Below are 25,977 nucleotides of genomic sequence, written 5' to 3' on the forward strand. Positions count from 1 at the left end.
CAGATTTTGCATTTTCACACAAGAAGTGGGTAAAAATGGCACCACAATTTATCCCACAATTTCTACTGAATGTAGAAATACGCCATATGTGGCTGTACAGTGCTACTTAGTGCTGTGGAATTAATGGCGCTAAATAAGCGAGTAAAATAAATAAAAAAGGATTTTCAAAGTAAAGTAAAATTTTTATATAAAGAAATAAGAGATCTATTTAATGAAGTGTACACTTTGTATTGTGGAACCTGATAACTCTTTAAACTTACACAGATTAGTTACAAATCCATAAATATACAAGTTTAGGGAAACAAGAGCCATTGCATTTAAGGAACCATCATTAAACATAAATCAGATCTATGTGACAGGTGTAATTTGCTGATGCTTATTGTTTTATTGGTTGTCCATGTGTTGAATATTGGTAATTGTTAAACAAAGTAATGTTTTTCAGCTACAGTTTGTCTGTAATCAGGAAAAAGTGAAGTACAAGGCTGATAAATCTGGTTCTACTGCAAGCGCAAGTAACATTATTTGGCAAGGAAAGGACACTCTGCACACCCTTCCTCTGCTGCGTGAATAATTGACCTTCTGCACAACGTTAGCATGAGAGCAGAATAAAAGGGAAGCACCTTTGGTCTAGTCAGGATATCTAACCAGAGAGGCAATCTAGGAACATAATAAAAGTAATACCATTTTTAAATTGGAACCCCAGCAGCTTAATACTTTCTATTTAGATAGTTAATTCTCAAATTAAACAATTTCAATGTCTGCTTCGAGATGGTTGGTCTGTCAGACATTCATTCATTCATGTATATTTAGCTGATTATTACTTGCCCACATAGGTTTTCTAGGATATAACATTAGTGGCCAGTGTTTTATCATTTTGTTAGTTAATCAATGTGAGATTAATAAAGTTATACCACCACATAGTGTTTTAATCAGCAGCAAACGGGGCTTTTAGGGCTTGTCTGAACCTCCATGGCCCCATAAAGTATTCAAAACAGAACTGTTCTCATCAGTTTATGGTCGGCGTCACACTAGAGAGTTTTACGGACGTATGAGAGGTGCAGAAAATACGGATTGCATACGGTACAATGATTCTCTATGGCCCAGCTCCTATCTGCCGTATTTTACTGATCCGTATTATACGGTCTTGTACGGCCATAAAAAATCGCAGCATGGTGCGTTTGTCACTGTATTGCGCAAAAAAATCGTCAATGAAAGTCTATGGGGCGAGAAAAATACAGATTACACACGGACCATGCGTGTGACTTGCAAGAAATACACATCGGTGTTCTCTAGAAAAGCCGGTAATTCAGTGCGGTGTACAGTAAAATCACACTGATAGAATAGAATAGGTAGAATAGGTAGAAGAAATGTCTACACATAGAATAGGTATATATATATATATATATATATATATATATATATATATATATATATATATATATATATATGTCAATGAGACACATATATATATATTTATATTTCAGACAGCGCTAGATATCATAAAAGCCGGTAATTCAATTGCCGGCTTTTGCTCTCTCCTTCCCAAACCCGACATGATATAAGACATGGTTTACATACAGTAAGCCATCTCATATCCCTTTTTTTTTTGCATATTCCACACTACTGTTAGTAGTGTGTATGTGCAAAATTTGGGCCCTCTAGCTATTAAATTAAAGATAAAACAATAGCTTTATTAAATACAACAATAAAATTGATCAATATCCAAGTGGCCTCCTAAAACACAAGAACCTGGAGGGCAAACCAGCAGGTTCTTGTGTTTTAGGAGGCCACTTGGATATTGATCAATTTTATTGTTGTATTTAATAAAGCTATTGTTTTATCCTTGCCTTATGTGAAGTTGGTTTTTGGTGTTGTATTATTTGCTTCATGGGCACATAGTGGATATTAATAGGCGTTGTATTAAATTAAAGAGTTAAATCGCGGAAAAAATTGGCGTGGGCTCCCGCGCAATTTTCTCCGCCAGAGTGGTAAAGCCAGTGACTGAGGGCAGATATTAATAGCCTAGGGAGCTACCATGGTTATTGGCCCCCCCTGGCTAAAAACATCTGCCCCCAGCCACCCCAGAAAATGCACATCTGGAAGATGCGCCTATTCTGGCACTTGGCCACTCTCTTCCCACTCCGAGTGCATTGCGATTGCTATCAGATTGCAATGCGATTTTAACATGAGCTTTTATATACAGCAGTTCTCTGTACGTAATAGCTCATGTTAAAATCGCATTGTAATGCACAACTGTACACATCCTTTTAAAACCAAATATTCTTCATTATACTGTATATACTGTATGTGTGTGTGTCACTGACATGTATATATATATATGTATTCTATGTGTATATATCTATTCTATCTTTTCTATTATAACCTGTCAGTGTGATTTTTACAGTAGCGGCATATGAATTACCGGCTTTTCAAAGGACACCGGTGAGGAGAAAAAAACGGACAGCACTCGCATGGTGCGAGTGCTGTACGTTTTTTTTCTCGCATCCATTGACGTGCATTGGCGAGTCTCATCCGAGATACGCAGCAAATCGCATTGTGGCCAATGATGGTATATTTTGGCAAGTCTCTTAATTTGCAATGGAGGTTGAATAATTTTGATTGCAGCTGTACTTTACCCCGTCAGAAACAGTGGTTCCAGGATCACATACTGCCATATATACCATGATTTTATTTCTGTAAGATTCCTATGAGATCAATAGAAAAAAGTATGCCCCAGAGGCACATGGACGTGGGCACACACAACTCTAGATATGCTCTCACAGTTCTGTAAAAAACACATTCAAGATAAATGTACAAGACCTTATTAAGGGTACATTTTAATGCACTGGGAAGTTTTAATGGTAGGTATGTGTTAATGCACTAATGGGGCTGAAAGGTTGATTATATGGCTTTACACAACCTCTTTGAGGAATATAATGTATTTTTAGCCACTACCATCCTATTATATTTACAGCATTAGCAAAATATGTAGTTAAATGACCATTTTTTACATCAGATGTTTTCAGATTCATTATTATTTTTTCTTACCACCAGTTCTTTTATGACAAAAGAAAAATATCACACCGAGAAAACACACTCCATGTGAAATGGAAAATGCATTGTGTTCAGTGATGTAATGGCTAGGAAGTCAGCTGTTATGAGGTGGTAAGGTTGGACCAATGGAGAGTGCCTCTGATGTCTTCATTATTTACTTATCCTATGATATGGGTCATGTTCAGACTGAAAGAAATATGTAACGTGCAGTTGACAAGATGTTTGCACAGTGGGAAGTGACGCAGGATTGATTAATGCATGATGCAGAGTGAAAACCAGTTATGCTGCAAGATAGTGTAAGAAAACTACGATATTGTTGAGCTTGTTGATGAACTAATGATGCCATTATCAAGAAAAGCTTGCCTGAAATGATTTCTAGGCAAACCCAAGGTCAGGTTGTCATTATTTCTCAGATTAACTCAAATGGTCTACACAGGATTACATAGTAGGCTAATGCCCCAACTATCAAATGGGTGAAAGGGTCCTTAAACCCATTACCGCCGATCAGGACAGGCCGGAGCGAGCCGCCCCCCCCCCCCCCCACGGCTAAGCGGAGGCCAGCATGACAATGGGTTGGAGAGGAGGGGGCGGGGGGCCAAAAGGGTTAACAGATTAGGGGGCGGGGGGCTAGGTGAAGAGAGGGTTAGGGAAGTGTCAGGGGGCGGGGGCCGGTCAGTTCCCGCTCACCAGCACTGAAAGCAGCAGCATGTCCGGTGTGGATGCGGTGCTGCTGAGCCTGAGGGCGGCTGCAGCCTCCCGGCCTCCTGGATGGCTGGAGGCACAGGTGGCCCACTTGCTGGATGGCGGCGCCGGCGGCAGCGGATCCCCGCCGGCGGTCCCTCACCTTGATCGGCGGGCTCGGCGGACACGGCCCCCCGAGCGCCTATCGCCGGATCCTGGGCCTAGCGCCCCCCGCAGGCGTAGGAGCCCCTCCCGGGACCCTCCAGGCCGGGCGCCGGTAAGAACGATGGCGAGCAGGCCCCGCCTGGGAGGAATCCGACTGCCAGGTGGGGCGCAGCGGCGGTTGGAAGGCCCTCACCTCGTGGTGCGGTGGGGGCGGAGCCTAGACGCGCCGGACAGCGCTTGGGGCCTAGAGCAGCGGGAGGCCGCGGCGGTGCCGGTACCGCCGCGCGGCCTGCCTCGGCGTTGCGAGCGGGGCCTAGAGGAGCCGTGGATGGAACCGGGGCGGGCGGCCCGAGGCAGGACGGCGCCGGGTCGGCCCCTACAGCAGCGGCAGGGGGTCCCCCTGCTCCAGGGCTTTGGAGCGGACAGCCTCCTGCAGCGGCCTGGAGTGCAGCTGGCGCCGGTCAGCTGGATGTGCCCTCGCCGGTCCAGGCGGCGTCTCCCCCTATCGCGTGGAGTCCGAATCCGGGGTCCCACGGGCCAGCGGCGTCCCGGAGCAGCGGGTCTGACGGACACCCACAAGGCACACCTTTGGACGGGTCGGTGGCGGACTGGGCCGTCCGTGGACGTCCGGATACCAGCACTCCGGCTGGAGGGACCACAGATCCCTTGCAGCCCGGTGAGTATGCGTCTGTGTCTCGTGTGTGTTCTTCTGATGCTAGTGCGCCTGCGCTTAGTGGGGGTCAGGGAGCGCTTAGCGGTGTAGCTGCGGCGGGGGTAGCAGGCGGCTGTGAAACGGCAGGGGTTCGGGAGCTTTTGGTTAATGTGCAGAACTTGCTAGCTAGATTGGATCGTGATGTGGCTTCGCAGGGTTTTCTAGGTGCGTGGTCTGGTGTATCACGGAGTCCGGTTAGTGCAGCAGCAGTGCAGGCTGAGGTTGCGGAGCCAGTTTCAGTTTTTGTGCAGACTGAGAAGGAGAAGGAGTGTAGGGTTCATTTGGATGATAGGGCGCACGGTGAAGTTTACGTGTGTTTTGAGGGCCCGTTGGGGGTGCATCTTAAAAAAGAGGTCAGGGAGAAGATTAGCAGGGACGAGTACGTTGAAATTTTTTCACTGCTCCCCCTAGAGAAATTTAACATTGACAAGGGGAAGAAGGAGGATTTAAAAAAGGAGGAGGAAGAAAAACGGCGTTGGCGTTTGATTCCCCAGACTTTTGCTAATTGGCTTCAGGCGTTTGCTATTTTGGCCAGTGTTATTGGTGAGAAGGCTCCGGAGAATTGCTCGGGGCTATTTTGCTACATGGACTCCATCGGCGAGGCTCATAGGGTGTATGGCGGTCAGGCGTGGCTGAGGTACGATGAGCAGTTTAGGCAGAGAAAAGCTGTTCGGCCGGCCATTAGGTGGGACCAGAAAGATATTGGTCTCTGGTTGCGCGTGATGGCGCAGTACAAGTTCGGCCATTCCCTTTCAAGGGGGGGCCGGTGGGTCCGGCCATGGATCTCAGTCCAGTGCAGGGAGCTCCTCAGGCAACGCCGGTCAGGCAGGCGGACAGAAGTTGGGCGTCTGCTGGCAATTTAATGAGGGACAGTGCAAATTTGGAAGCAATTGTAGATTTAAACATTTGTGTTCCCACTGTAGTGGTTCCTCCCACGGTGCCGCAAAATGCTTTAAGAAGGGCAAGGCAAAATCAGGTTCAGGTAATTCCCATGGGGGAGACTCCGGTGAGGGTGGAAAGGATGGTCCCTTATCTAAGTAGGTACCCGGATAAGGAGAAGGCGGCACTGTTATTGTCTGGTTTTACGGAAGGTTTTGTTATTCCGGCACCTCCTTTTGCGGTTCCCGTTGTTAGAAAAAATTTGCGTTCAGCCTTGTTAAACTCTGGGGTGGTTTCAGAGAAGTTACGTAAGGAGGTGGCTTTAGGCCGCATGGCTGGCCCTTTTGACCACGCTCCGTTTGAGGACTTAGTTGTTTCCCCTCTGGGGGTGGTCCCTAAGAGGGAAGCGGGTAAATTTCGCCTTATTCAACACCTGTCGTATCCTAAGGGTAGGTCGGTAAATGACGGCATCGATCCTGAGTTGTGCTCGGTTGTTTACGCATCGTTTGACGAAGCGGTTGTTTGGGTGCAGAGATGCGGAAAGGGCGCCCTGCTTGCAAAGACGGACATAGAATCCGCTTTTCGTTTGTTGCCGGTTCATCCGTCTAGCGTTAGACTTCTTGGATGTTTTTGGGAGGATAAATTTTTTGTTGACAGATGTTTACCCATGGGTTGTTCGCTGTCTTGTGCACTGTTCGAGGCGTTTAGTTCTTTTTTGGAATGGGTGGTACGGGACGTGTCTGGTTGTGATGCGGTCCTACACTACCTAGATGATTTTTTGTGCATCGGCCCGGCGGGGTCCGATTGCTGTGCAAGGATTTTGAGTGCGATTGAATGGGTGGCTTTGCGGTTCGGGGTCCCGCTGGCCCCGGGCAAGACGGAAGGCCCGAGTACGTGCTTGTGTTTCTTAGGCATAGTCATTGATACCGTGAGGTGGGAGTTTCGTTTGCCTGAGGACAAATTGACGGGCCTGCGGGAAGATGTTGTGCGGACTGGTCGTCTGCGTAAGTTGCCGTTGCGGGACCTGCAATCGTTGCTCGGGAAACTTAATTTCGCTTGTCGAGTCATGCCAATGGGGCGAGTTTTTTCTAGAAGGATGGCTAGCGCTACGGCTGGAGTTAAGGCTCCTCACCATTTCGTGCGGTTATCAGCTGAGCATAAGGAGGATTTGGCAGTGTGGAGTGAGTTCCTGGAGTCATATAACGGCAGGTCGTTGTTTATGTCGGGCGTGATTGATAACGAGTCGTTGGAGTTATTCACTGACGCAGCTGGAGGTTCGGGTTTCGGAGCTTATTTTCAAGGGCAATGGTGCGCGGCAAAGTGGCCTGCGAGTTGGATTTCTACTGGTCTAGTTCGTAACATTGCTCTCCTGGAGATTTTCCCTATTTTGGTATCTGTGCACTTGTGGCAAGATAATTTTCGGAATAGGCGTGTTCGTTTTCGCTGCGATAACATGGGGGTGGTGTGCGCGATTAATAGTTTGTCTGCATCATCGCCGCCAGTGGTTTGCGTGTTACGGCGTTTGGTGCTGTTGTGTTTGACTTTGAACGCGCACGTTACAGCGTCGCATGTGCCTGGAGTTCATAACTCTATCGCTGACTCTCTTTCTCGTTTACAGTTCGATCGCTTTCGGTCATTGGCCCCGGAGGCGGAGATGGTCGGTTTGGAGTGCCCTCCAGAACTTTGGCTAGCGGTGTCCGGGACGCTCAGGCATTGATTAAGGCGTCGTTGGCTCCCAGAACCTGGGAGGCCTATCAGGCAATTTGGCGGGAGTGGGAGGTTTTGCTGGCGGCGGCATCGGGTGGGCGGAGCCACCAGGATCAGATCGGGATCCTGTTGTCATGGTTGAGCCGGGGGGCATTAGAGGGTTGGTCTCCTGCAAAAGTGTCAAGAGTCATGGCGGCTCTGGCCTTTGGTTGCAAATTGCGGTGTCAGGAAGATATCACCAAGTCCTTTTTGGTGCAGAGGGCCGTAAAAGGTTTTAGGCGGCGGCCCAGAGGAACAGATTCAAGGCGGCCGGTGTCTTTTAATGTTTTGGAAAAATTGGGCGTAGCATTGTCTTCGCTGTGTTCTTCGTTTTTTGAGCTTTGTTTATTTCGGCTGGCGTTTTCTTTGGCCTTTTTTGGGGCCTTTAGAGTAGGAGAGTTGGTGGCACCAAACAAAAAAGGGCCGGGGGGTTTATTGGCCAGGGACGTATTCTTGGCGGAGGGCCAGGTGGAGTTATGGTTGCGACGGTCAAAGTCGGATCAGGAGGGGCGGGGCAGCAGGATTGTGGTGGGCTCAGTTGTGGGGTCCGTTATGTGTCCTGTCTCTTGCCTTAGCATCTTTTGGGGCCTGCGGCCTAGGCGGGATGGGGTTTTGTTATGTCACCAGGACGGTTCCTGTTTGTCTCGATACCAGTTCACGGCGGTTTTCAAAAAGGCAATTTCCTCGGTGGGTTTGGACGGGGCTTGCTTCGCCCCTCACTCCTTCCGGATAGGAGCTGCAACTGAAGCTGCGATTGGGGGATTGGGGGATTCCGCCATTCGTAGGATCGGTAGGTGGCGCTCCAACCGCTTTAGGAGTTACGTGCGGCCACAAGGGGTGGTAGATGGGGTTTTATAGGCTTGAGGGAGCTTTTTGCTGCAGTAGGTGATAGTTGTTAAGTTTGTATTTTGTTTTCCAGATCACCAAGGTTTATTGGTATGGATTCTTGGACACTCGTACGTGCACTGGGCTCTGCGAGCCGACGTTCGGACGGAGGGCAGGCAACTGGGCTTTGATCGGAGTGTTGCAGTCATCCGGTGGCTCGGTTTTCGGGGTATGGCCTGGAATCGCGTGTTGCGGGAGATCCAGAACAGCGCGAGACTGGACAGAGCCCCTGATGTTTTGGTTCTGCACGTGGGGGGTAACGATCTCGGGGTCCGACCTTTTCGGGAGTTGATTAGAGACATAAAACAGGACTGTTTGCGTCTGTGGGTTTTGTACTCGGGTTTGACTATTGTCTGGTCCGAAATTGTGCCGCGGAAACGGTGGAAGCACATGCGGTCTTTGCAAAAAATTGATAAAGCCCGCATAAAGGTGAACAGGGCGGTGTCTGCCTTTGTGGTTAGGAATGGGGGCGCGGTGGTCAGACATTTTGAACTAGAATCAGGACGGGGGGAGTATTGGTTGGCGGACGGCGTTCATTTGAATGCTGTCGGAATTGATTTTTGGGCTCTCGGGTTGCAGGAGGGCATCGAGAAGGCCATAGCTCTTCGGTCGGGTGGGGTCTCGGGCCTTTAAGGTATTCAAAGGCCTTTCGTTGTGGCGGTTGGGGGGAGTCCTTGGAGTTGGTTGAAATTGGTTTGGGGGGTCCATAGGTATATGGCTCCTCTGTTTTGAAGTTTATTAGGTTTCGGATCTGGTGATTGGTGGTGGGGAGTTCCGGCAGGGGTGGTCGGATCTCACGTTTTTACCGCGAACAGTGAACCCTCTTGTGGGGTTTTTGGTGCTCCTGAGCCAGGCTTACAACGGCTGGGAGTAAAATATGGTCTGAGTTATGTTCGCGGTATGGTTAAAAAATCACCAGATTCTTTTGGGCTCCAAGGACTTCCCCTAGTTTTGAAATGTATGCTTTTACATTAATTGTTAACTGTTATTTTGTTTAATAAACAGGCTGCTGTGGCCTTCATAATTCCAAAGAAACTTTGTCTCTGTCTTAATTGGGAGAATGGGTTCGGGTGGTCGCGCTAGGGGAAAAAGGTAAGGGACTGTAAGAGTGTCAGGGGGATGTATCTCCCTCTTTCCCTAGAGACTTCGACAATACCAGGGTCAAGGACAGGCCGGAGCGAGCCGCCCCCCCCCCCCACGGCTAAGCGGAGGCCAGCATGACAATGGGTTGGAGAGGAGGGGGCGGGGGGCCAAAAGGGTTAACAGATTAGGGGGCGGGGGGCTAGGTGAAGAGAGGGTTAGGGAAGTGTCAGGGGGCGGGGGCCGGTCAGTTCCCGCTCACCAGCACTGAAAGCATCCCTCCCTCCCGCCCTGTTTTGATTTGTGGTTCTGTGGGGTTACATTACTCGCGGTGAGCGGGTAGTTATAGTATTCATATGGTCCTTTTCGGGTCATTGCGGCCGGGGCGGTTGGGGGGAGTCCTTGGAGTTGGTTGAAATTGGTTTGGGGGGTCCATAGGTATATGGCTCCTCTGTTTTGAAGTTTATTAGGTTTCGGATCTGGTGATTGGTGGTGGGGAGTTCCGGCAGGGGTGGTCGGATCTCACGTTTTTACCGCGAACAGTGAACCCTCTTGTGGGGTTTTTGGTGCTCCCGAGCCAGGCTTACAACGGCTGGGAGTAAAATATGGTCTGAGTTATGTTCGCGGTATGGTTAAAAAATCACCAGATTCTTTTGGGCTCCAAGGACTTCCCCTAGTTTTGAAATGTATGCTTTTACATTAATTGTTAACTGTTATTTTGTTTAATAAACAGGCTGCTGTGGCCTTCATAATTCCAAAGAAACTTTGTCTCTGTCTTAATTGGGAGAATGGGTTCGGGTGGTCGCGCTAGGGGAAAAAGGTAAGGGACTGTAAGAGTGTCAGGGGGATGTATCTCCCTCTTTCCCTAGAGACTTCGACAATACCAGGGTCAAGCTGACTGAAGGGGCTGTAGAACCTGGTCTCTTCACGGTGTACCAGATGCAGATCAGCACTCCTGCTAGTGGTTGTGCCTTGTACTGCAGCTCCGTCTAGTTCACTTCAATGGGGCTAGCCTAAGCATCAGTGAGCTGTAGTACCAGTCACCAGCATTACCAAAGTTATGGAGCTGTCACAGTGAGGTGGAGGCAACACTTAGGGGTCAAGTGTTCAAGCAGTGCTTGCCAGTTTTATGTCATGAAACTGCTTAAAATGTAAAAAAAAACTGCATAAATCATAGATGAGCAAAAATGTAGCAACATTGGGCAATATTACGTCAGTCCTGGCCAGGTCCAGTAACTTCTTGAAGAATGGACAGAGCTCAGCCAAAGAGTCAAACTCAACAAATTCATCATAATTACACTAAAAAAGTGGTGTAAATTATGGCAGAAATGTACTTCATTCATTATCTTGAGCTCAAGTTAATGCTTACGCCTCATAATAAATTTGTCACATTTTACTCTAGTGCAACCTACATCAAGACAAAACGCCAGACTTGGTGAATAAAGCCTTGGTCAGATGATCAGTAGAGTTCCACAAGTCAAACCCTACTGGCTTAATTAAATTCCACAGATCCCCATCAAGTCCAGCCCTTTGTTACTTACACAGGTGTTTGTCAGTGGTCACTAGACCTATCTTATGTATGCACCCATATGACAGCATGCTTGTCAACTCACGCAGTTTTACAGGGCGCTCACGGCACATGGAGGAACCTTCATAGCCAAAGAACTGCTTGCTAACCTGCAAGGCAGGTAGTAAATGACATACCCCCAAAAAATAAGTATTGCCCTCCTCACTCTCATAGAAGAAAGTGATACCTGACTTCTATCAGAGTGAGATCATTATTTTTTTGGCTTTTCACTTCACTTTTCCAAGATAAACTTTTCCAACCTCACATCATAGGAGAATCCTTCCATCCCTCCTATTAACCTAATTGCTCATCTTTGAACTGACTTTACCTTTCTAATATCCTTTACAGAATCAGGAACCCAAAACTGGATCCCATATTTAAGATGTGGCCTTTCAAGCAGTGGCAAAACTTAGAGATTGTGGCCCCCAATGCAAAGTCTCCTAAAGAGCCCCCAACTAATACAGGTTTTTAATGGTAATAGTCTTTTCATATGTGGCAAGGGATCCTCTAGTCTCTAAGGCCTGGGTGTGATTGCAAACCCTTCACCTCCTACAGTTACAGCCCTACTCACAAGTGATTTAAAGAGGAGTAACATTACACTGGGATCACAGGATCTACCGTATTTTTCGGACTACAAGACGCACTTTTCCCCCCCCAAAAAGGGGGGAAAATGGGGGGTGCGTCTAATAGTCGCAATGCAGGCTTACCGTGGCGGCAGAGGTACGGTGGCAGAGGTGTGGTGGCAGAGGTGCGGCGGCAGACGTGCGGGGATGAGGAGGCGCAGTGAGCGGGGTCTCTTTCCCCGGTGAGGTGATGCAGCAGCCCGGTAAGCAGCAGAGCCGGGTGAATCCTGTTGTTAGCGGTGGTGGCGGCCATCTTCCGGAGGCCGCGCGTGCGCAGATGGAGCGCTCTGCTTCCCGGGGCTTCAGGAAAATGGTCGCGGGATGCCGCGCGTGCGCAGATGGGGATTGCGGCGGCCATTTTCCTGAAGTTCGTGGCTTCAGGAAAATGGCCGCCGCGATCTCCATCTGCGCACGCGCGGCATCCCGCGGCCATGTTCCTGAAGCCCCGGGAAGCAGAGCGCTTCATCTGCGCACCCGCGGCCTCGGGAAGATGGCCGCCACCACCGCTAACAACAGTATTCACCCAGCTCTGCTGCTTACCGGGCTGCTGCATCACCTCACCGGGGAAAGGAACCCCTCTGACGCCATACCTCTCACTGCGCCTCCTCATCCCAGCACCTCCTCATCCCAGGACCTCCTCATCCCAGGACCTCCTCATCCCAGCACCTCCTCATCCCAGCACCTCCTCATCCCAGTACCTCTGCCGGTAACCACTGCTGCAACCCTCCCATGGACACCAGGTCGTGGCGTCTCCCACCTAAGCAGGAAGGGACCCTGCTCAGGTGCACGCCGTACCGCATCACCCCACCTCTGCCGACACCATGCCTCCTGTGACCCTGCTCTGCCACCGCCAGCCCTCAGGTAAGATACTGTAAATTCGGACAATAAGACGGACCCCCATCTTATAAAAAAATATTTTTTTCTGCAATTTTCACCCCAAATTTGGGATGCGCCTTATGGTCCGGTGCGTCTTATAGTCTGAAAAATACGGTATCTCTTTTTATGCACTCTAATATTTTCTGGGTATTTACCCTAAAGTTTTTTCCATAGGTAACAATAAAAGGAAAGTTTAGAATGGTTCTTTACAGTTAGAGCAGTCAGACTGTGGAATGCCTGACCACAGGAGGTAGTAATGGCAGACACTATAACAGCTTTTATACAAGGGCTGGTTGATTTCCTCAGCACACATGACATTGTGGGTTATAATTTAGTGACAAAATGTATAATTGGTGGAGAAAGGTTGAACTTGATGGACCTAGGTCTTTTTTTTGACCTATGTAGCTGTGTAATGGACACCAGCTATTCACTAGATTTGATCTAAAGACCCCCATTTTGTTATCTGCGTTAGTTTTAATACATGAAGTCTATTGTTTTTCAGCTGCAAGGACTGTGAAACGTGACCCTAACCTAAGGAGGATTGTGCTGCCGTCTGGAATTAGCCGCACCTCCTGTTATCAATGTGCTAGCGCAAAAGTTATCGAAACGGGAATGAAATACATAAAATGTGACAGAAAACTGTGACCAAAGTGAAGAACTCCGCCATTAAAATTGGACCAGCAGCCTGGTTGTGTGCACCTCGCGTGCCACCCCACAACCAGAATACTAATGTGTCGTGCTGAGGAACAACACAAAAAGTGAGCTGTGCCTCGCTTCTCGCGTCCCCATGGCCGGCTGGCAGCGCTCTGCGGCCTCCTATGAATTTGGTCCTTTTTCTTCGTATGGGAGTGGGATTATGTCTTTACATTATGGACAAGACTTTCTTTTCATTCCTGATTTATTTTTTTTTTCATTTCTGAAACACATTTGCAAAAACATGTCACCACAACAGGACTTGGCCAGTGTGTGGGTAACAAGCCCAGGGTTGTGTGGACACAGCTCCGGCCATTAACGAGTTAAGACAAAAAAAGAAAAACACTGTTTGCAGAGCCTGTGGTGTTTTTCAGAGCATCTTGTTTTTCACAGACTGGATTGCCGCCCACATTACGTCAGGTTGCCCAGGAGTCCCGCCCTCATTTCATCAGTGTTCGCCGAACTCTCCTGATTGGTAGAGGCTTTAACTCTAAATGCTTTCCTATTGGTCAAGCCTCCTGAGGGGGCGTGTAAGGGGCTTTGGCTCCGCCCTTCTTCCACTTGTTTATGAAGCTTAGTTGAGGGCAGTGCTCGCCGTCTGTGCGCTGCAGAGAGGGGCGTGAGGAGGTTCAGCTCCGCCGGCCAGCTCCTAACAATAGAGCGCGGAGTGCACTGTGGAGAGGACGGGCAGCTGTGTGTGTCACTGACTCTACTAGCCATGAGGTTGTCCCCACGGGCGGCTGTGCCAGCTCCAGAAATCCTCTGCAGTCGCTGCAGCGGGGTGTGCAACAACAAAGTCAAGGTGAGCCCCGACCCTCCGCGCAGGTGAAGCGGCCCCGACCCTCCGCGCAGGTGAAGCGGCCCCGACCCTCCGCGCAGGTGAAGCGGCCCCGACCCTCCGCGCAGGTGAAGCGGCCCCGACCCTCCGCGCAGGTGAAGCGGCCCCGACCCTCCGCGCAGGTGAAGCGGCCCCGACCCTCCGCGCAGGTGAAGCGGCCCCGACCCTCCGCGCAGGTGAAGCGGCAGAGCTGTGATCGCCCGGCTCTATACACGGCTCCGGAGAACGATCACTTTCTAGGAATCTGACGATCGTTCTGTCATCAGCCCGATCCCGGTTGTTTTGTAGGGAAGCTCTCGCGCCCCCCTTTACAGCCAAGTGCTTGTCAGTCAGTCACTTTGGAAAGGCTCACCCAATCTGCTGTCGTGCGATGTCGCAGTGTTGCCCGTCGTTCTGTGCTGTACGATCTGCTGCGTTTCTCGGCTACTTTGTCCTATGAGACATGCAGAGACATGTCCGGGCAGGAAGAGGTGCAGGGGACATTGAACTTGTAGTGAGCCCCTCGTCCTGGCAGGAAGGGGCTGCATTGCTATTACAGATAAACCTGTCCAGCCTTGGAAGAGTTGGCGAAGTCTTGGAAGAAGCGTTTCTACGCCTCAGCAGCTCTTTGTATGTCATGATTGTGTGTATTAGCAGTCCCATGTAAGATGAGCGATCAGGCCAGTAACATGACTGGTGGCCAATGAGGAAAAAAACTTGTCTCAGCTCTAATCCTGTCCCATGGGGGTTGGCATTCCCGATGACTGTGGCATGTGTTGGCATGGAGAGATAAGTGATGCATTGCCTCTGCAGTAAGCACAGGCTACCTGTAGGAAACAAAGGAACGTTCACAGCCATCCTGCAGAGCAATGCCTGCTCCTGCCAGAGGACACTGATGTGCTGACATGGAGTATGTTGGTGCGCTGCATGTGTGGGGCTGCGCAGTTCTGAGAGGATACAATAAATATGTAAGGCTCTGTGCAGACATTCCCATTCGGGTGCTCCGCTTCAGGAACCCATTGCATCAGTTTTGCAAACAGAACATGAGGGGCCCCATTTATTATATTCCGTATTTCCTTTTTGTTGGGAGAGTCAATTCTGCATGGAGGACTCCTTCCCGTGTTTTTTTTTTTTTTTTTTTAACTTTACCTTAACCTTATAGAAACAAACAGGATCCAGGCAGACTGCATAATCAGTGTGGCCCCTCTACATCCATTTGCATAAGTTATGCAACAGATCAGATTTCTGAGCAGGCAGAATTAGTGAACAGTGTCCGAGCGGACTTGTGTGCACAGAATTACACTGCTACATACAGTCTGGTGTCAGTAATGTAGGCCACGGTGCTAAGCAGGGCTGTGGTATGAAGGACCAGTCATATATTGGGCACTGCATACAGTCCGGTGTCAGTAATATATGAAGGACCAGTCATATATTGGGCACTACATACAGTCCGGTGTCAATAATGCATGCCACGGTGCTAAGCAGGGCTGCTTTATGAAGGACCAGTTATATATTGGGCACTGTGTACAGTCCGGTGTCAGTAATCTACGCCACGGTGCGAAGCAGGGCTGCGGTATGAAGGACCAATCATATATTGGGCACTAAATACAGTCTGGTGTCAGTAATGTATGAAGGACCAGTCATATATTGGGCACTAAATACAGTCTGGTGTCAGTAATGTATGAAGGACCAGTCATATATTGGGCACTACATACAGTCCGGTGTCAGTAATGCATGCCACGGTGCTAAGCAAGGCTGCAGTATGAAGGACCAGTCATATATTGGGCACTACATACAGTCCGGTGTCAGTAATGCATGCCACGGTGCTAAGCAAGGCTGCAGTATGAAGGACCAGTCATATATTGGGCACTGTGTACAGTCCGGTGTCAGTAATGTATGCCACGGTGCTAAGCAGGGCTGTGGTATGAAGGACCAATCATATATTGGGCACTACATACAGTCTGGTGTCAGTAATGTATGAAGGACCAGTCATATATTGGGCACTACATACAGTCTGGTGTCAGTAATGTATGAAGGACCAGTCATATGTTGGGCACTACATACAGTCCGGTGTCAGTAATGCATGTCACGGTGCTAAGCAGGGCTGCAGTATGAAGGACCAGTCATATATTGGGCACTGTGTACAGTCCGGTGTCAGTACTGCATGCCACGGTGCTAAGCAGAGCTGCAGTTTGAAGGACCAGTTATATATTGGGCACTACATACAGTCCGGTGTCAGTAATGCATGCCACAGTGCTAAGCAGAGCTGCGGTATGAAGGATTATATTGCACAGTGCCCAATATCTGCTGTGCTCCCTCTGACCCCATAGTTGTTGATCCTTTTGTACAATTGGGAAAGTGAGTGTTTATGGAAAAAAAAAAAAAAAAAAATGTCTGGAAACCACAGAGAGCCATTCATGTTGTATAATAGATCCTGTCCCCATGGTATTTGATCAGCTTTATAGTAAACCTGTAATGTAAATATTTCCCAGGGCTTCGATCGTCTGCGCAGTGAGCTTATAACTTGGCGACATCACAACCGTGCATGGACCTATGTGAAGTGATCGCTTCTTAAACAGTGGCTGCATGGAAATAATACTTGGATTGTTCTTTCTTTTAAGGAATTGAGTGTCCGAATCCCACGCCCTGCAGGCCAGGGGCCTAGCAGATTCATCCCAGAAGAAGAGGTTGGTAGTATTTATTTATTCAAGTATTGTTGTAAAAATAACTTGTCTCCATTCAGAAATGCATGTATCAATATGAAAAGGCGTTTGGCCTGAATGCTTGGGGTTTCTTATTTCTGTAGACTACTTGCTGTGCCTGGCTAAGTTTATTGACCTTTTCTGATCTCTACAGATTCTACAAGTCGGAATGGAGGATGAAAATATGGTGTTGGCTGATGCTTTTGCAGATATGGGGCGGCTGGATAATGTCGCCCTAGTGATGGTTTTTCACCCACAGTACTTGGAAAGCTTTCTGAAAACACAGCATTACTTGTTGCAGATGGATGGCCCCTTACCTGCCTGTTATCAGCACTACATAGGGATTATGGTAAGTGAGGTTGGTGGTGTATATGCACCCATACACCATAAAAGGCTCACCTGTTCTGTTATAGACTTGATTGCCCTGTAAAGCCCCCGTCTCACTAAGCGAGATCGCTAGCGAGATCGCTGCTGAGTCACAAGTTTTGTGACGCATCAGCGACCTCAGTAGCGATCTCTCTATGTGTGACACATAGCAGCGACCAGGCCCCTGCTGTGAGATCGCTGGTCGTGTCGGAATGGCCTGGACCTTTTCTTGATCGTTGAGTCCCGCTGGGTAGCACACATCGCTGTGTTTGACACCTTACCAACGACCTCGTTGACGACTCAGACACTGAATTGTCATAATAGCTCCCATGTGACATCGTTGTACAGGTCGCTGGTGAGATGTCAAACAGTGAGATCGCAGCAGCGATCGTTGGAAGATCTCACTGTTTGACATCTCACCAGCGACCACATAGCGACGCAGCAACGATCCCTGACAGGTCGTATCGTTGTCGGGATCGCTTTAGCATCGCTAAGTGAGACGGGGCCTTAACAGTGTACTAACAATGTTTTTATCTGGCCTTTCAGGCTGCAGCCAGGCATCAGTGCTCCTACCTTGTTAACCTACACGTCAATGACTTTATTCAGAGTGGAGGGGACCAGAAGTGGTTAAATGGTCTTGAAAATGCTCCTCTCAAGCTCCGTAATCTAGGAGAGCTGAACAAGTTGCTGGCACACAGGCCTTGGCTGATAACAAAAGAACACATAGAGGTAAAGACCCTTAGCACGATCAGTGTAAAACCAGTTGCCAGCATTGTAGCCTTATTGCTGTAGACTTAACACCTTTAGTTTGTTTTTCAGAAACTGCTAAAAACTGGGGAGCACAGTTGGTCCTTGGCAGAGCTGATCCATGCAGTCGTTCTTCTTGCTCATTATCACTCCCTGGCCTCCTTCACATTTGGCTGTGGGGTCAGTCCAGAAATTCATGGCGACAGTGGGCACAATTTCCACCCCCCATCTGTCAGCAACTACTGCATTTGTGACATAACGAATGGCAATCATGGAGGAAACGAGGGCCGTCTGACAGCCGGAAGCTTGGTAAGTTGGTAGACCATTTTAGAGTGACTACATTCTTTAGAACCAGGTGTAGGCTAGTGTTTTTTTTTTTTTACCTTTTTTGTGCTTAAAATAACCATTGGCAAATACCCCATAATTTGGAAGAATATGGCTTGAGGGTAAGCCCTTGCATGTAATATAGAAGTCTTCTTGCTAGAAGCATGTCCACTTCCTTGAAGGGGGGGGGGGGAACCAAAAACTTAAGTTAATCTGTAAAAGTACTAGAGAAAAAGAGCAGATACAGTTTCATGGTTTTGGGAAAACCTGATGTGTGTATTGAAAATTTTACCTGCTAGGACTGAATTTTTATTTTATATTTTTTTTCTTTCTTTTTCCTAGAGCTCTGATTCTTCTTATGAAGTTGAAGTTCTCATGGAGAAAATGAAACTGCTCCAAGAATGTAGAGATGAAGAAGAAGCAAGTCAGGAAGAAATGGCTACTCGTTTTGAAAGGGAGAAGACTGAGAGCATGCTCGCTTTTGCTACAGGTATGGAAAATCTTGTTGGCCCACACTGGTAATTTATATGGCAGTTTGTGGTTATATTTGTATCCATTCCCTTTATCACTTTTCAAGTCTTGGTTGAAGTGTGTTTTAAAATACACCATACTGATACAGCTCATGGACAAGTAAAATCTCTTAACATTCTAAGCATGGTCAAAAAAGATGATAGTTTGTTCTTTTCCATAGAAGATGAAGACCCTCCTCCAGCAAGAGAGGTGTCAACACATTTTGAAGACACAAGTTATGGTTACAAAGACTTCTCTCGTCGCAGGATGCATGTCCCCACATTCCGAGTACAGGTAAGTGTTTTCTGACTGGCAGAACAGATGTTTCTTCTTCCTTTAACCCCTTTACGACCAATGACTGATCTATCCATCATTGGATGACTCCCCCTGTTTGGTGTGGGCTCCGGCGATGAGCCGGCACCTTTTCCAGTACTTGACACCTTACATCGCGATCCTCCCATAGCTGATAACCCGTTAAATGCTGCTGTCAAATGCTGACAGTGGTATTTAAAATGCATTTCTGTCAATCTCGCCAAAAATCCGCTCATTGGTGACCCCCCCCCCATCACATGATCGTGGGTCACTGATGGGTTGGCATGACAACCAGAGGTCTCCTGGAGACCTCTATGGTTGTCAATGCCGGATTGCCTAGAGCACCACCTCGTGGTCGGTGCTCATAGCAAGTGAGGTATTCTTCTACATGCAGGCGATCGGGTTATGGCAGCTTCTAGTCTCCCATGGAGACTGCTGAAGCATGCCAATAGTGGAATAAAGGGTTTCTTTTTTTTTTTAATATAACAAAAAAATATAAAAGTTCAAATCGCCCCACTTTCGCCCCATTCAAAATAAAAAAAAAAAAAAAAAAAATATCAAACACACATTTGGTATCGCCTGATCTATCAAAAAATAAAAACAGATTAATCTGACTGCTAAACGGTGTAGCGAAGTCATAAAGCCAGAATTACATTTTTCTTTTTTTTTTTTTCTTTTTTTGGGTCGCCACAACACTATTGTATTAAAATGCAATAACGGGAGATCAAAAGAACGTATCTGCACCAAAATAGTAGCACGGCGCACAAAAAATAATCCCTCACCCAACCCGAGATCACGAAAAATGGAGACTCTATGGGTATCGGAAAAATGGTGCTTTTTTTTTTTTTTTAACTACAAAGATTGCAATTTTTTTTCTTTTTCACTGTTTTGTGTCTGTGAACTCTGAGTGACCTGGAGAATCCTAATGGTAGGTCAGTTTTAGCATTTAGTGAACCTAGTAAAAAAAGAAAACTGGGATTGCACTTCCTTTTTTTTTTTTTTTTGCAATTTCACCACACTTCAAATCCCCCCCCCCCCTGTTTCCAGGACACTGTTAATACCAATACCATTCAAAAGTACAACTCGTCCGGCAGAAAACAAGCCCTCACATGGCCATATTGAGGGGAAAAATAAAGTTATGGCTCTGGGAAGAAGGGTAGCAAAAAGGAAAATGCAAAACCAAAAATGCCTCCAGTCATGAAGGGGTTAAAGATCAGTTAAGTCTGTACACATGATTTAATGAACAAATGGGAGTGATAGATATTTGTTAATAAGTTGAGCTAGATTTACACTATGTATTGTCTTTCAACCACTGACCATTTTGTTTTCTTTTTTTTTTTTTTCTTCTAGGATTTCAGCTGGGAAGACCATGGTTACTCCTTAGTTAATCGTCTTTATCCAGACGTTGGGCAGCTACTAGATGAGAAGTTTCATATTGCATATAACCTTACGTATAACACCATGGCAATGCACAATGATGTAGATACCTCAACATTGCGACGGGCCATATGGAACTATGTGCATTGTATGTTTGGAATAAGGTGAGAGATTTTCAGTGGTCTTCTCCCATGACTCATTATGTGTATTTTATTTAATGACAACCAAAAATCTGCATCCTAATTGCCTGTATTTTAGCAATTTCTGACTTGCTTGTCGCACTTGGCTTTCTCATACTCATATTTGTACCATTTTTCACATTCACAGATATGATGATTATGACTATGGAGAAATCAATCAGTTACTGGACCGCAGCTTTAAAGTTTACATTAAAAATGTGGTGTGCAGTCCAGAGAAGACAACCAAAAGAATGTATGACAGCTACTGGAGGCAGTTCAAACATTCTGAGAAGGTGAGCCATGGCCAGCATTAAAATGGCACACAGTCCTTACTTTTTGGCTGGGTGTTGTCATCTATATTGGTCACTTTAGAATTGTCACACTTACGGCGTGACTGTTTTTGGAAAGAGTGTCCTATATTTTAGACCCACTAGTTTTATAGGTGGTCTTCAGCTTTTGAGTCTTTGACATGGCATATGTTTTATATATTTGGTGATACCCTTTTGAAGGGCACTTATCACACTTCAAGAAGAGTATTAACCTGCAGATATGGCCCCAATCTGCGAGTTAAAGGGAACCTGTCACCACGTTTTTGGAAGATGGGATAAAAATAGCGTTAAATAGGGGCAGAGGTGGGCATTACATTAGTGTGTTTGTTATGCGTTTATTACCCACCTAAGTTGCCGAAATACCTTTGCAAAGTCTCCGTTTTCGCCTGTCAATCAGGCTGGTCTGGTCAAAAGGGCGTTGTCTTCCCCCAGATTTTGCGTAGTTTTCCGTTGGTGGCGTAGTGGTGTGCGCATGCCCAAGGTCCCGAATCCTCTGCCAGGGGATTTAAAAGAGCGCGCTGTTCGTTTTCATTGGTGATCGGTGGGCGCGGCCATCTTCCTTTGGCCGCGCGTGCGCAGAAGCGGCGCTCTGCTGGCCGCGGCTTCAGGAAAATGGCCGCCGCGATATCCATCTGCGCACGCGCGGCATCCCGCGGCCATTTTCCTGAAGCCGCGGCCAGCAGAGCGCCGCTTCTGCGCACGCGCGGCCAAAGGAAGATGGCCGCGCCCACCGATCACCAATGAAAACGAACAGCGCGCTCTTTTAAATCCCCTGGCAGAGGATTCAGGACTTTGGGCATGCGCACACCACTACGCCACCAACGGAAAACTACGCAAAATCTGGGGGAAGACAAGACGCCCTTTTGACCAGACCAGCCTGATTGACAGGCGAAAACGGAGACTTTGCAAAGGTATTTCGGCAACTTAGGTGGGTAATAAACGCATAACAAACACACTAATGTAACGCCCACCTCTGCCCCTATTTAACGCTATTTTTATCCCATCTTCCAAAAACGTGGTGACAGGTTCCCTTTAATAGCATTAGGAAGGTTCCGCTTCTGAGAAATTAAACAATTCCTCCTGTGAGCTGCAGGCTCTGTCATACAGTCACCTCTCAAACCTGTGAGCAGTGGCTGTAATCGCACCCTGGCACTCTCACTGATGGCCAGCAAAGCTGGGGCATGCTTTCAGCCAATGCGTGCAGTGACACTAGCTGTGCCGGCACACCTGTCTGACTGAAAACCTGCAGCTTACAGGAGGAATAAAATTCACTTGTCCTGGGTGCTGCACTTTCAGTATGACTGTCGGGCACCTTCCTAGCTCTAGGAACCTGCAGGTTAATGACCTTATCAGACATGAAGGCTTCTCTTTTTAAAATGTCCATTTGGATTTACCGGTACTTCAAAAACTTAGAAGTAGTATGTCGTCCATTCATATCAGGAGTCTTCCCACTGTTCTCGCATTCTACATCGACTGTAACAGTGGAGTTATCTACTACCCACAAATATATTTAGAAGAACTTGTCCTTACATAATACAAAATCCTGTTTCGTAAGGTTCTATGTGGCAGATCAAAAGTTAGTTGAAAAGAAATAACGTGCATAGTTCATTTTTGATCTTTATATCTATTTGGCAGTGCATGATATTGTGGATTGTAAGATGCAAACTTAACACCCCTCCCCCCCCCTTTATTGTTTGCAGGTTCACGTTAATTTGCTTCTTATGGAAGCAAGGATGCAAGCTGAACTTCTTTATGCTCTGAGAGCAATTACTTGGTATATGACCTGACTGCTCAGTCTGCGGTGACATCCCACAATGAATGTTCCATAGGGAAATCGGCTCACTGGACTGCTGATTTCCTTTGCCTTTTGGTAGCTATCTTTTTTTAAAAGTCCATTGTGCCATAATTCCCATCATATCAGCTGGTTGGTTCCTACTTGGCTGACAGTTGAATGTTGTGAAAGACATGTCGCCTTGCAATCCTGCAACTCGTAAACACCTACAAGTCTGGACTTTGGAATCCAGCAACGTGGTGTTTTTTTGCAGTGATGGACTTCTTGGAGGTATGGAAGATGGATTGGGAAACGTGTGCTTTGTGTTCCCACTGGGACTTAGTCGTGCTGCTCTCCTGTTGACAAGGTGCAGCCGTTCCTGTTAAGCTAAATAAACACATGGATACTGCTACAACCTGAGCCTTGCTAAAACGTCATATAGAAAGTGTGCATTCCCATACACTTGTGCATGTTTTTGTGATATACAGCAATTATCAAAACTCCAACCACATTTTACAGCTGATCATTGGCTGTATATATTGCTGTACAAAAAGCTGTGAGATGGATAAAACTTTTTAAAAATTGTCTTCCTTAAAGTGTGTGTATACATAGTTTTCTTCACGCTTTAAAAGGTCTGTTCATTATGACTACAGGGAATGTGGAATACCTCTTGTTTGTGGGTGCACACTTTGGAATATCGCACTGCTGTGTTCTCTGCCAGCAGTCAGGCGTAGAGGGATGCAGTTGGCCTGTCTTAGTGATTCACTACTCATTGGCTTCTGCTGAAAATACACTCGCGGTTTACAGTTTCAAACTTTATTTTAAGATGTGAATGTTAAAAAAAGCTGGTTTTAGAAAACAAATGTATGGAAGGGTTTGTATTACGGAACTATAAACTGGTAAATATCTTGACGCTTTTTCAGTATTATTGATATTTTCTAAATAAAGAAGTCATAAAAAAATTGTCTGGAGTCTTAAATATAAAGGGGAAAAACATTACAAGATACACAAAGTACATGGAGGGATGTGGTGTTTTTTTTTTTTTTTAATAAACATCTGCAATTGACCAGGACTGCTCTCTGCAGGGGACTGTGTGGCCGGTGTGACATGGACAGCTGTAATGTCAAATCTTGCCACTCTAGGTGATGGGGGGTCCTCCTCCCCCCTCCCTGGCTAAGGCTGCCGTCACATTAGCAGTATTTGTAAGCCAAAACCAGGAGTGGAACAAATAGAGGAAAAGTATAATAGAAACATATGCACCACTTCTGCATTTATCAGCCACTCCTGGTTTTGGCTTAGGCTAGGTTCACATTGCGTTAGTGGGTGATCGCTAACGGACAGCGTTGCACGGCGAAAATGTCGCAATTAACGCCGTGCAACGGGTCCGTTAGCGCACCCATTGACAGCAATGTAAATTTCGCCTGTAGCGCATCACTAGCGCGTGCCTTTTTCGGCTCGCGCTAGCGATGTGCCGTTCTTTTGTAGCGCGCCTCGGACGCTGCTTGCAGCGTCCGCGGCGCGCCCGAGGTCCGTTCCCCGCTCTCGCAGATCGGGGATCTGCGAGAGCGGGGACGTTAGCGCGACCCCTAAATGCGGCCCCTACAAAAACATTGCGTTAGCGCAATCCGCTAGCGCTAAACGGATTGCCCTAACGCAATGTGAACCTAGCCTTACAGATACTGATGGAAAATACTGACCAAATACTGCTAGTGTGACGGCAGCCTGATTGAGAGTTTTATCCTGCAGCTAGGCTCTGCATAGCAAAGTTCTGAAACCATATCTCCAATGAAGAATCAAGTACAGTCCTGTTTGTGCTTTAAATCCACTTTCCATTACAGAATTAGGAAAAAGTAATCACTTATTGTCTCGGTCACTATCCAACTTTTTACATCATCACATTTCTTGAAATTAGTAGAGTACAAGCTGCAATTGACTGAACCTAAAAAAGGACCCTTTTTCTATTATTCTAGATTAGAGACTTTAAATTACACACTGAGCTACATATCGTATTAGTAAGAAGGCTTTAACCCCTTCTCAGCATGTTTTCTAGGCCATCCTTATCCTTTGAGGGACAGGAAACACATGAGGTTAAAAGGCTCCCCCCACCCCATCCTTCAGTGTGGGTTTTTTTTTTTTTCCCTTTCTCCCTGTGAGGATTGGAATAGGGAGAGAAGAGGAGGGTCAGGTCTGGGAGGACGGCTAAAGTTGTATTTAGAAGGTTGGCTGGGAATTTCCCTGGATCAGTGGTACTATATCTTCAGGGTATATAATAGAATAGTGGCTTCCCTAAAGAAGATGGCTATTGTCAGTTCCCTACTTGGATGATTTCCTGATAATAGCCATCACCAGAGAGGAACTGCTAGAACATCTGCAGACCTCAATCTCTATACTTCAGATACTAGGCTGGGTAACAAATTGGCAAAAATTTAGACCTAGTGCATGAAACCAAGAAAAATGTCCTTTTCTGGCGTTTCTCTTAGGGCCCCTTTCCACTTGCGAGGAAAACGGACGAGTGCAATCCGATAAAAAATCGGATTGAACTCGGACCAATGTAATTCAATAGGTCTTTTCATTTGTGATTTTTTTTTTTCATGCAAGTCAATGGGTGCGAGAAAAAAAATCGCACAGCACTCACCATGCGAGTTCTGTCCGATTTGTATGCACCGGTGTCCTTTGAAAAGCCGGCAATTCAGCACGGTGTACAGTAAAATCACACTGACAGGTTAGAATAGAGTAGAGAGATATATATATATATATATCTCTGATCGCCCATGACGGCACCACGGAGAGAGGGGATCCGCCCACCAAGGACAGGAAACCTACGGATAAAAAGGCGGTACCACTCTCCCGCATCAGTTGGTTTCCTGTCCTTGATGGGAGACCTATGGACTTACCAGATCGACGTGGGAATTCCGGGGCCATCTAGTCCGGTTCAGGCAGCTGGGGTCCCTCTGCCTCGGCTAAGGTGGTGACCCGAAGCGCCACCGCGAAGGGCTAGTGGGCCTCTAGGGTGTGCGGGGGAGGTGACAAGGAGTTCGCGGTCACCTCCCCAGGTAAGATGCAGCGCACACTAAGGACTGCATAGGACCGGAGGCGCCGGTCAGCAGCGCCATATATGCACTCCCGGCGCCATCTTGCAAGTTCGGCGCATGCCCGGGATTAAGCTGGTCTCGCGAGGCGCCGGCGAAGCGCTCGTACCGCTTCTGCGCAGGCGCCGCTTGGATCCGACGGCGCAGGCGCCGGCGTTCGATCAGCCGGGCGCTACTGCGCAGGCGCGGATAATAAAAAAAAAAAAAAAAAGCGGCGCGAAGGCTTTAAATGGGGAAAGCTACTTCCTCCTAGCGGCTCCGCAAATATATCAGCAGAAGCCTCAAAAAAAGCTGCTCGCAACTACATCAGAGTGTTGTCAAAGCAGTGACTGCAGACCAGCAGCAATATGAGCGACCCGGCATCTCCCTTGCCAGAATCATCTCCACCTATAGCAGCGCCACAGCAGCAGCAGCAGCAAAAAAGGCGACAGCAGCGCCAGGACACCAGCAACGAACGCCAGAGGTCCCAACGCAGTAAGGGGTCCAGTACGGC

The 25,977-nt window shown here is 47.4% G+C and overlaps 1 protein-coding gene across 2 annotated transcripts; it reads left to right on the top strand.

Annotated features, from left to right (window-relative positions):
• The first annotated feature begins 13,520 nt into the window (after nt 1–13,520).
• On the top strand, nt 13,521–23,247 carry SESN1 (sestrin 1). 2 transcript variants are annotated; one of them, XM_077289585.1, is made up of 10 exons: nt 13,521–13,763; nt 16,400–16,465; nt 16,635–16,829; nt 17,393–17,575; nt 17,666–17,902; nt 18,260–18,407; nt 18,609–18,721; nt 20,090–20,280; nt 20,444–20,588; nt 22,325–23,247. In XM_077289585.1, exons 1-10 carry the CDS (start codon nt 13,680–13,682, stop codon nt 22,409–22,411), a joined length of 1,449 nt encoding a protein of 482 aa, XP_077145700.1. In that variant the 5' UTR covers nt 13,521–13,679; the 3' UTR covers nt 22,412–23,247. The 2 variants fall into 2 exon arrangements, with proteins under 2 accessions (XP_077145700.1, XP_077145701.1); XM_077289586.1 differs by having other exon boundaries at nt 18,612–18,721.
• Nucleotides 23,248–25,977: the final 2,730 nt, after the last annotated feature.

The sequence above is a fragment of the Ranitomeya variabilis genome, chromosome 2 (assembly GCF_051348905.1).
Source record: "Ranitomeya variabilis isolate aRanVar5 chromosome 2, aRanVar5.hap1, whole genome shotgun sequence".
NCBI lineage: Eukaryota > Metazoa > Chordata > Amphibia > Anura > Dendrobatidae > Ranitomeya > Ranitomeya variabilis.